The sequence below is a fragment of the Hyalella azteca genome, unplaced genomic scaffold (genome assembly GCF_000764305.2).
Source record: "Hyalella azteca isolate HAZT.00-mixed unplaced genomic scaffold, Hazt_2.0.2 contig7278, whole genome shotgun sequence".
Lineage (NCBI taxonomy): Eukaryota > Metazoa > Arthropoda > Malacostraca > Amphipoda > Hyalellidae > Hyalella > Hyalella azteca.
Genome location: NW_025937406.1, coordinates 114833 through 127206, shown reverse-complemented (window position 1 = coordinate 127206; position 12374 = coordinate 114833). Strand labels below are relative to the sequence as shown.

At 38.5% G+C, this 12374-nt stretch overlaps 2 protein-coding genes across 2 annotated transcripts; both read left to right on the top strand.

The window, feature by feature from the left end:
* Positions 1 to 1862: 1862 nt before the first annotated feature.
* Positions 1863 to 5474, top strand: LOC108665552. Its single transcript, XM_047881193.1, has 3 exons — positions 1863 to 2372; positions 2771 to 3841; positions 4239 to 5474. The coding sequence occupies exons 1-3, from the start codon at positions 2202 to 2204 to the stop codon at positions 5418 to 5420; spliced, it is 2424 nt and encodes an 807-aa protein (XP_047737149.1). The 5' UTR covers positions 1863 to 2201; the 3' UTR covers positions 5421 to 5474.
* A 4203-nt stretch (positions 5475 to 9677) lies between these two features.
* Positions 9678 to 12069, top strand: LOC108665562. Its single transcript, XM_018152330.2, has 2 exons — positions 9678 to 9875; positions 10281 to 12069. Exons 1-2 carry the CDS (start codon positions 9705 to 9707, stop codon positions 11544 to 11546), a joined length of 1437 nt encoding a protein of 478 aa, XP_018007819.1. The 5' UTR covers positions 9678 to 9704; the 3' UTR covers positions 11547 to 12069.
* Positions 12070 to 12374: the final 305 nt, after the last annotated feature.

The window sequence follows — 12374 nt, the reverse complement described above, 5'->3', positions numbered from 1 at the left end:
TTCTGATTTGTGATTCTAGATTCTACGAACTGACGATGGAGCTGGTCTCCGAAACGTTTTCTATAAAGATATGAATTTTTGTGGACTTTTCTTTGCTTTTAAATTCTTAGTTAATTTGCAATTTAAGCAAACAAGTGATATAAATTCAAAACAAAATTCAATATATAAATCAACAAAGCGTTATACCTCTCTGCTGCACTACTTAGTGCAATAGAGTTCTTCATAATTATTCAGAAGACCTTGAGGAAAGACAATGTTAACGCACGCAACCATGCATATGTAAACATCTACACTAGTAACACTAGTTAATGTTTGATAATAATTCGGTTTATATCATAGAGACGGCAGTTTTTGAGCACTATCACAACAACGCTTGAAGAGGATATGTTCAAGTGAATCGTGACACAAGTTGTCTTGAAGTTTCTGATATGCCTCTCTTCTTGACACCAATCCTCTTCTGACTTCCTGTCATATTCTTCTCAGTACAAGACCAAAGCTGGCTCGGCTTGACAAGCTCCTGACTGGGGCTAGCGTAAATGACGGTGTGGCTTTTCCTGAACTCTAAGCCGGTTGCTAGCAAACAATATACGAACGCACATATTTTTGCTGAACATAGAATAAGAATAGAAACTGCTTGAATTCTAGTCTTAGCATTTCTGCAACTGCAGTGCAATATAAATATCTCTTAGAAGTTAGAACATAGAACGTCTCATCAAAAATATGCCCCAGCAAAGGAGTTTGAGCCGGCATCACTGTGGCAGTTAAGACAGATAGTCTGAGTGCCAAGGAGCGTACGATAACTCCACTCAGTATCAAAATACAGAAATGGTTTTCATTGCTTTTCAGCTCATCATCATTTGTTTGATCGCTTAATAATTAAATATTTCACCAATTCGAGTTGATACTTCGGCAAACCTTTTCACCATTTATCGAATGAATTACGATTCAAGATGAGGAGAACCCAAAATCAAGAACGAATTCATTTGCTGATTTTCCATTTCATAATAAAATCTCGAGGTAACAGATTTATAAAGGTTTCGGTTAATAAAAGTTAATAGAGTCACATTTTTCGTTTTACTTCGAGTTATCATTGCATACGGCTAAAAAAAATTAATAGTTCAAAATTTGAGGATCATCATTGCACAATATGTGAGAAGATGATCGACACACTCGTCCGTAATTTACCTGTTTAAACCAATGGAAAAATGAAGGTGAAATTTTGTCGAGAAATTTGCACGTACTTCTTCAAAAGCGCACGTACTCGGCACTCACTGCAGTGAGTGACAGGGAGCTCATTTTCTCGTTGGCGAAAACTTGAAGTCACGGACTGACAGACGGACAGGCGGACGGACGGACATGACGAGCACAATAGCGCCTTTTTTCCATAAATGAGAAAATGCGCTAAAAATGTATCCGTACTTGAAAAATGTGCACGTATTTCTTTAAAAGAATACACGCAGCTGTCTGTTAAATTTAATCTAAATCTCACTCATTTATCTATTTTTAATGCTGCGATCAGATAAACAGCATTGACGCATTACCTGTCAAGTTGCTACGTATATGACGTTTAACCAACTTATCGTTCGTCGAGTTCTGTTGTGCCGAGCACAGATTGTGTAATCGGTGTTGCAGTAGTTTGCATGATAAGTTTCGTGTAATCTTTGTCTGTGTTTTTTTTGCAGAAATTTGAATAATATAAAGAAAATAAAGCATTTAAATAAATTATTGACTTTCAAAACGAGAAAAACATCGGTGAAGAACAATCGAAACATGTGAAGATTTCCAGAGAAGAGAAATTAAAATTTTGATACGTTAATTTGAGGTTCATTTTTCAGGAATTTGTGCATGAATAATAAGTTTCGTATGTCGATCGTAGAAAATTTCGGAAAACTAACACTAGGGAAGAGATAATATCAAAAAACTTCATTGTTTTTTAGCTGCATTAAGCTATGCAGAATCATCTTTAAGTTATTAACTAGCATGAAAACCGTCGAAAGTTGGTTCAAGTTCGAAGTAATGTCAATTTGTGTTTCCGGGTTTGATACGAATATCAGGAACAACAGCCGCAGAAATTATTATGTTCACCTTTGCGACATCATTACTAGATATTCAAGATCAAATGGGAGAAAATAATATTTCCACTGCACTAATGTCAAGTTGAAGCTGAATTTTGTTAAGATTAGGGAATGACTTAACCGAAAATGATAAAGAGAACGTGCTATCAAACCGCGAAGCCTCTAGTCAATCCCAGGTACGCTGATTTGATTGAAATCAGCCGATGCGTTCATTTCGACGACTTCGAAGAGGCGGTGCGCCTGCAGATGATTGTGCCGCAGCTGCTCACCAAGGGCCACAAAAGCCTCAGGCGACGGGTACGTTTGGGATATTCGGCAACTCAGAATAAATTTTTAATTATTGGTGTATTTTTTCGATCAACTTGTGCAATGTGCTGTATTGTTAATATCCATGAGACGTCTGAATTATTTCCGAGTCATTATGTGTTCCTAGACACTACAACCTATACTTTTCACAGCGTAATCAATGATTGTTTTACATTTGGGCAGTAAATTTACAATATTTCCTATTTTCAATCTTTGCATCGTAAAATAAAATTTTTGCCATAAAACATAATTAATTCGCTAGATGCTATTCTAAAATCTATTTACTCAATTGTAGCGTAATAATCCGAACAGGAGCAATGTTTTATAAGATGATGCCGTCACATGACAATGGATTAACAAGATTTATGTATTATTGTTATTATTTCTAGGTTCTATGGTTCGCAGCCTCTCATTTGAGCTCGGAGCACAATTTCTACGGCAATGTCAGCTTTACCATCAAATGGGAGACCGTGCTGACGAAACTAGGACCGAACCTCTACCTTATCGACCAAGAGATATATAATGGTAGAAGTTTCACACGAATTATATTCACCCCAAAAACTTACGACGGAATATTGAAAGAAGTTGATCTGGATTCAAATGGTTCACCTTTGATAAAATCTGATTCTTGTTTCCGCCATGCATCGCACTGCATGAACGAAGTTCGCTGGGGCCCTCACGAGCTGCAGATCGCGATCGAAGTTACCGATGCTGACGCGAGGTGGCTTTACTTGAACTGTAATCCAGTGGCCAACAATCATGATAAAGCGAATGCTTATTGTGGCAGAAAAATTACCAGGAGGGACGGAAAAGAATCCTTGTATCAGCCTCACATTTGTTATAAATTCAATTCTGCTCAAAACATTGAATGTCCCTACCAATGGTCTCCCGTTGAGTGTGACCAGTACATCCAGAAGGCATTGAAGAGCGCTGTTCCGACGGCTTGCTGTTCCAGAATGAGACCAACACCTCAAAATTATGTCGGCCTAGCACTAACTGCTGAGTCTTCAAAAATAGAGCCTAAACAACATAGGAAAGTAGGAAATTTTACTAACTTGGACTGCGGCTTACAGCGTCCTGCAATTGCTTTCCAGCCGCGAAAAGTGAAGCAACAGAATCGCAAGTCAGAGATAAGGAAAATTTACCCATCGGCTGCGCATGCTAGTTCGTCTTACATCGAACCCATTCATTCAACACACCATGCCTTCGATACTCGATCGCGCGAGGCCAAACAACTAAACACAATATCGAGTGTTGAAGCATTTGAAAACCAACAATCAAATTCCAAAAAGGGAGCGAAAACTTTTTATGAAACTGTTAAGCCTCTAGACAATCCCACGTACGCTGATTTTATTGAAATCCGCCGATGTATTCATTTCGATGACTTCGAAGATGCCGCCCGACTGGAAATGCTTGTGCCACAACCTTACACCATGGGTCGCACAAGTCTCCAAAGACGGGTACGTTAATAATATAAGGTCACTTAGGATGTAAGTCACTTTCATGTCTTAAACTATTGGGGAAATGATGTTCGATTAACCCTGAAATAGTTATCACACAATCGAAATTTCTGCATTTCATTTTTGTTAAAATATGACACATCAGACATTCATTAATGTCTGAAGGAAAGCACTTCATATATTGATCCTAATTTACTCTATATCTACATAACTGCAATATAAAAGAAAATTGATTAAACATTTTAATTACACTGGTTCCAATCACTTCATGAAAATCCAAGCCCATGCACCTGCCTATTTAATTCTAAATTGTTTTTCTGTGCAGATTAAAAAACATTCTTTTAATTCCATCTATAAACATTTTCCCGCTTATTAATTCACAATATATTTTTAACAGGTATTATGGTTTGCAGCCTCTAAATGCGGAATCGAGCACAATTTCTACGGCAACGTAAGCTTTTCCATCAAGTGGGAGACAGCACAACGCAAACTAGGACCAAATCTTTACCTTCTTGACCAAAAGTTTCATAACTCAAGGAGTTTTACTCGATTAATCCTTACCAAAAATAATTACAGCAGTATATTGGATGAGGTTGATCTGAATTCAGATGGTTCACCCTTGACGAAATCCGAGTCTGATTTCCGCCACGCTTCGCATTGCATGAACAAAGTTAGCTGGGGCGCTCACGAGCTGCAGATCGCGATCGAAGTGTCTGATGTCGATGCGCGCTGGCTTTACTTTAACTGCAAGCCGATCGCCAACAATCATGTTAAAGCGAACGGTTCTAGCGTCAGACAACACACTAGGTGGGACGGAAATGTATCACTGTACCAACCTCACACTTGTTATAAGTTTAATTCTGCGCAAAACAGTGAATGCCCATACCAATGGACCAGCTTTGAGTGTGAGCTGAACATCCGACGAGTAATGAAGAAGGCTGATCCAATTACTAGCCATTCCGGTATGAGATCACTACCTCAAAATACGGTAAGATACCAATACCTCGATGTCGGCCAATCACTTCCTGTTGAATCTTCACAACGAAATCCCAACACTCAGGGAGAAACAGGAAACATTATTGGATGGAACTCTGACTTGCAGCCTCCTGCCACTGTGCACATGCCGCGACATGGAGAGCAACAACACTTGCAAACAACCAATCGGAATAAACAGGCAAATATCAAAGGGATTGCCAAATCGTCTTCACATGCTCGTCCGTCATCTACCCTTGCAAATGTCGGCGATTTACCATATATACCATGTAAAGCTTCCCAAAGTAAGCCCAAAGTGAGTGTCGAGCGACCTGCAAAACCACAATTTAAAGCTAATCGTACTTCTAAAAGTACTTACAACGACCGGCTAACCCGACGCTGTCAGTCACCAAGCGTTCCTATAACTCATCAACCTTTGCTCAGGACGAGAATTGAAACTTGTAGTTCGATTGCACCAGCAATTTCAACAGATCAACTTATAACTAGACATGGTACCACACCAGCGTTGACGAACACAAGCTGGTCTCCATTCAAGATTTTTTTGGACTGTTTCTGCTGCCGTAACCGAAGGAAAAATTCTATTTGAAGTGGTTAAGCGGGCCTTTTCCTACAATAATTATTTAGCTAACCGTATGAAATGATTAATATGGCTCTAGTTATAATGTACGAGAGTCATCCGGAAAGTAGTACCCGTTTGGGAATTGAACAAAAGGAAGTAAATATTAACGAATGTAAACATGTTTATTGAAAAGAACATGTATTACACTACTGCATCTCTACATATTTTCCGGACAAGTTTAAGCATTTGTCGTATCGTGTCACGAGTTTTTGTTTACCAGTGTCATATTGCTGCGCCGCCAATGTTTCTGGGATCGGCAAGGTGGAGTGCTCATCGATTTCATGACTCGTGGAGACACAATCAATGCCAAAGCGTATTGTGCAACATTAAAAAAATTATAGCGGGCAATTAGAAATCGACGGCAAGGTCTGTTGTCTACTGGCGTCATTCTCCTGGGAAATTTTCAACCATCCACCCTACAGTCCGGACTTGGCTCCTTCAGATTTTCATCCGTTTACGAAATTCAAGGACTTCGTGGCAAGGACAAAGTTTCAAAATCGTGACACGATACGACAAATGCTTAAATTTGTCCGGATATTATGTAGAGAAGTAGTGTAATACATGTTCTTTTCAGTAAACATGTTTACATTTGTTAATATTTACTTCATTTTGTTCAATTCCCAAACGGGTACTACTTTCCGGATGACCCTCGTACCCACAGCCCCATGTATTTCTTACTGCACTATAATGACTCCAAAGCTTGCTTCTTCTATAAGGGCCTAGCAACTCCAAATTACATTGGTAACAAAGGATATATTATTCGACGTATCTTATAAACAAAGCAGTGAGAATATTTTTGATGAGCTCTGAAATTTTCTGTGAATAAATTCCAACAAATTATCTAACTAGCTTGGAATTAACTTCATTGATAACATGAGTATAACACATAGACATGTAATATCTAATATATAAAGAGTAATGGAATTAACCCGTAACTCTTATAATATATGTACATATATATGAAACATTATAATATAATATACATATATCAATCCGTAACTCTATGGAATAAATCCGTAACTCTACGGTCTAATGACGCCAATAAAAGAGCTGCTCAATTACAACGAAGTGCTCCTTGTTTGGTCAAGCTTGCACTGAGCGTTTGGAATTTAATGAGTCAAGGCGCTGTTTGTCTCTCAAAAGACGGCTCTTACCAAGTACTCTCTAGCATTAATTCATAGCCTCATCCATAGCTCTTTCCACATTGTCAATTAATTAATACTGTACCTTATTTTTTAATCTAAGAAAATCTGACTTTACCTTCTCAATATAAGATAAACACTCGAGCTAAAATTCCTCAGAAGCAACACCTTGCACTATCGTAACATAACTATTAGCTATGCAATTCATAAGTACTTGAATAATGGCTTGGTAGAGGTTGATTTGTGAGGCTATTTACATTATTTCCTTGTCTCTTTTAGATTTTGTAAGCTTACGACACGCGATGCATGTGAGGTGGTTTACTCTACTGTGAAATTCCATGTCCTGTATAATCGGAGACCTGCAACAGCTTCTTGCATATTTTTTCCCTGGCAGCACATGAATGGCAATAAAGTAAACGGTACAGTTAGCAATAAAGTAAACGGTACAGTTAGCAATAAAGTAAACAGAACAGTTAGCAGAATACTAAACAGTACAGATAGCAGTAAAATAAACAGTACACTAAACAGCCAATACGCAGCTCTCGCGTATCCAAAACCCTGGAAGAGCTGCAGGACTTGAAATAAAATTGGATTATTCAATCAAATGAGATCAAATATTTCTTAAATTCTTCCGTTAACTCCTGCATGGGTTATTTTACAGGATATCTTATAATTATTATTCTATTTGAATACATGCGGGAATTCATTTCAGGTATGCACAGGGCCAGCTGCAGAGCAGGCATATCTTATCTTGGGTCTGATAGCATTCATACAAGCTAATTTTTCTATTGCAGTTACTCGGCCGTGCGATCGTCGAAACGTTATATTCAAGATGAAAGTTTAGCAGATTAGGTAGGAAACCCTAAAAAAGCTTGACTTTAAATATATGACGTCCTGATTTTACCTTCGTAAATGTTCCTAGTTTCAATCGCTATCGCATTTAATATCACAAGAACCTAATCTATCATTTTGCATGCACAAACATTGTGGAAATTACATGGCGCTTTCTGTGATACTGAACAGCGCATTTCCTACTAACGATAAAAGTAAAACACAAAATTAACATTGAACATCTTTAAATCAGCCGATTGTAAAACAACGAAGAGCTATTATTTCAGGGCACAGATGAGAACGAACGATACGTGGCTGATAGTTTCAGTACAGTTCAGTTCATATAGTAGAACTCAAAACTGTTACCATTGGAGACAAATGATATTGGAAAACCAACTTCGTGGTTAGCGTATGGCTAATGAATGTAATCTGGGGTCATGGTGCAGGTCGGTTTATGGTTTTCTTCATCATTTACTAATTGTAAATATTACAAAATTATAAATATAAAATAATATCATAGTAATATACATATTACAAAGTTAAAATATCTAGAAATCCTGTTAGTGACAAATAATGAAATTAACGTAAAAATGATGCTTGACAAAATGATGCTAGTAAAATGATGCTTGACAAACATTTCAATAGAGCAAGAAGTCCAAGTTGGAAACTCTTATTGTCTCTTGAAATACTTTGTTAACAAGCTTTGTATCAAATGCCTAGAAAATAAATGAAGTAAAAGAAAGGTAGTAAAATATCTTCCAAGCATGAAAATTTTTTCAAGTTTTATTTCAGAAGAAACATATTTTACCATAAATTAAGTGAATGTTGCAAAGCTGAGTTGCTTCCAAGAATTAACATCACAGTACCTAGATCACACAGAAGTTGTCTCATTTTTTTGTGAGTCAGGATCGCATGAGATATGAATTTATCACAACTGACGATATCAACGGCAAGAGTCTTTTTCCGAGTAGCCTGCAGTCGATGTGTCCATAGCATCTCAGGACCTACGAAGGTTATGTCTTATCAGTGTGCACGAGTGTTCTAAGCGCTTAGGTTCATAGTAACAAGTCCAATTGTTAACTGTGGTTGCATACTAGAATTGCATGTTTATCCCGTGACAGTTAATTAATCCAGGACCTATCAACAGTAAACGTTAGTACGTACGTGCGGCATATGAAACATGCAATTACTGGACAAAAGTGTGTAAAGTAAGAAACGAAAACATGGGGCAGATGGAATTTATTTCATGTGCAAATGACATTAATTCATAAGATTTTTCAAGATCCCGAAGCTATCGTCGATTGTTTTAAATGCAGATAGATGAACAAAGTTTTTTTAATACTTCTATCAACTCCTAAGGCGCTAAATTAACTTAATATAATAAAGAATTCAAATTGTTTACCGATTGTCCACGTCATTGGTCTTCACATTACGGTCGGGTTGAACTCTTGATTCATTTTTCACTGACGTCATTTTGCTTTTTCATTTTTGAGGCACTGACACAATTTTTCTATGATAATTTTCGTCCAATAATTCATCACAACTATCCCACAGTATTCTTGCACATTGCCTACTACCTTATCAGCACTTCATTTTCCAAACTCCAACCAGTTTCAAATCACATTCTAAAAACACAATTGCTTTCAAACATACCAGTCAAGTAAATGCATTGGCAATGTCAACCTAATCCTAATGAGGTATCTGTTACATAACGAACCACCGCTTTTAAATAAATGCTTTCGCGTTAGTAATGATAACTTAATAATTACTGAATATTATACGAACGTTTTTAGAATTGCGTCAAGGACTTACTCAGGTTTAGTACATTTGAGCTCCTAGGATCGCATAGGGTTGAACCATCCGAGACAACATATCCCTCCAGGCAAATGACATTAAAAAACGTTGAATATGAGCTAATTCATTCAAAACAACGTCTAATCAACGTTTCTCAACGTCAGATGCCTGTTGAGTAGAGGCTGGGTCTCAGGTTCTGGGTGACGACATTAGTCGCCACCCAGCATGACCGTCGGTACAAGAAACAACAGCACAGTCTTAGTGAGGGCCGCTACCTGCACCAAAAAATAACGACGTGGATGTTCTCGTCCATGATGCGGGTATTGAAAGATATTAAATATATTCAAATGATTTTACCACAAAATAACAATGTGATATTTTTATGATATGATTTTACAACATTTAGCGGTTTCCCTTGAGGCCTGATTAAAAACTAACTATAACCAAATAAGTTTTGTTGTAGCCTAAAAATCGCAGATTAAAAATGGTGAAAAAGACAAGTTTTCAACCAGTGAAGCCTCTAGACAGTCCTAAGTATGCTGATCTTGATGATATCAGCCGATACGTTCATTTCGACGACTTCGAAGCAGCCGCCCGCACGAAGATGCTCGTGCCGCAACCGCTCACCAACAGCCACGTGAGGCTGCGACAACGGGTGCGTGCTTTTAAGCTGTAAAAAATACAATGCATTGTGATTCATGTATTATTAATAACGGTTGTCGAAATTTTAAGCATAAATGATCAAACAAAAATTCAGCTGTGGTTTATGGCTTAGAAACATGGGTTTTGCCGCTGTTGTTTTTGCAACTAGATATTTACAGATTTATTAACTAATGTATTCATCTTATGCTATCTGAATAACTTTATCGTTGTTAGCTGTAGAGACTATAACTGATGGACTTTTGATTGTCACAATAAATCATGAACGACCTGCTCGTGATAAGGATTTTTAATCGTCTGACTTGTTTTGTGTATTCGGCAATATTTCTTAATCTTAGCTGCCCATAAAGTGATCCTATCCGTACTTATTCCAATCTTCTGATTGTTCAAATATTTTCAGGTGTTGTGGTTCGCTCCATCACAGCCGAGCTTCAAACACAATTTCTACGGCAACGTCAGCTTCATCATCAAGTGGGAGACTGTGCTACAGAAATTAGGGCCGAACCTCTACCTAATCGACCAGGCCATTTATAACGCAAGAAGTTACACCCGGGTTGTGTTCACAAAAAATAATTATGATTCAATGTTGAAGAAAGTTGACTTGGATTCTGAAGATTCGCCCATGACAAAATCCTGGTCTGGTTTCCGCCACGCTTCGCACTGCATGAACAAAGTTCGCTGGGGTCCTCACGAGCTGCAGATCGCAATCGAAGTGGACGATGCCATAGTCAGGTGGCTTTATAATAACTGTAAAGCGGTTGCGAACAACCATTCTCTTGCGAACACTCCAAGCGATGGGGAACACACTAGGCGAGACGGAAAGGAATCCAAATTCCAGTCTTATAAATGTTTCAAATTCAATACGGCCCAAAATCGTGAGTGTCCGTACCAATGGACTCTAGGTGAGTGTAAAGTGAACATCAAGTCTTTATTGCCGACCGTTCATCCAGAAATAAGCCATTCCGGCAGGGGACTGGCTTCAGATTTAGCGCCAAAAAAACGTGTTGGTGGAACTGCTCTATCGCCTATATCAGTTTCTGCCCTATCGCCACCGTATACACCCAAAACGAAAAAAGAAGTCGGAAAGACTGCTGACTCAAACACTTCTCGATTGCAACCTGCAATCCCATCCTCAACGAAACAAACGCAACCACAAAATCAGTGCCAGATTTCTGATCTAGATTCTTACCTACAGCAACTTGAAATTGCTTTCTCGTTGTCGCAAATGCAGCGGCGTAATGAAAAGTCTCCAACACGGACACATAGGCCAACTAAGAAAGTAGTATCATTATCGACGTCACACGTTAGTTCGACATTTCTCGTACCTCAAAATTCTACACATCTCCATTCAATTCCCCCTCCAATCACAGAAAGCCAGCTTTACCCCAAAACATATGTAGATTTCAACAAATGGTTTGCTACTGAACCTGCAAATTACGACCGGGAAACCCATGCCAGTCCGCCTCAGAGCAGGACTGTCAAAATTCAATCTTCTTTCGGGGTCACTATTCCAGGAACTCATCATTCCAATGTCCCAAGAGATTCAACCGACCGTTTCTCCAATGGAAATGACATCAAACCATTGACGAATAACCATAAAAGGTCTCCGTTAAAAGTCTTCCTCGACTTTATTTGCTGCAGCAAGAAGCCGGAGAGCGCAGCTTGAAATAACCCCTTCAGACGGACATTCTGTCACATAGAAGAACATTTAAGAGTGCGCTAGGTCTTGATTATATTTTAGGCAAATAAATACTGTGGCATGAGTAAATTTAAATGCATAAATTTTGGATTATTCCGTGGGTGATTATCTTGGTTTTCAAGAATACTCGGTATTAAGTGATTGAAATGTTTCCAATACTTCAGATTCTTCTTAAATTATTGATGGTAACTTTCGATGGTGCAGTTGGGGTTTAATATGATTTGTCCAGGTTCGAAAGCTTGAAGTAGAGACAAGGAACAGAGGAGGGAAGTGCATTGACGGATGAACTTCTTACCCCAAAAACCATCACGGCACGTCCCGGACAAATTTACGGTCGGACTTGCGGCAGATCTCGTGGCCGGTTTCACGGCCAATCTCAAAATTCAGTGAACAAGATCGAATATCTCCCAGAGTAACTAACATAGCTCGATGGAGTGCGCAACCGTAGACCAGCAAATTAACTCTCAAATCAGCCCTGGAGCCAACATCAACCATCTAAATGTTATAGATATTGTCATCCTGGCACCTAATTGAGCAGCTGGCATGCATCCCACGGTCGATGAAACTTGGTACACTTATTCATTAGATCTAACGGTGATGTTTAGCTCATGAAAATTTTTTACATTTCGCCTTCATTAGTGAGTTATATGGCTATATGTGCCATTAGGGTTTATGTTAGGGATTACAGCGCTATTCCTCTTCTGCCGCTCTACAATAGAGTCTACCGAGCATTTTCTCGTGTGTTGTGTTAAAATTAATTTACTGGGTGAGTAGTTATGACAGTGTTAAAATTTA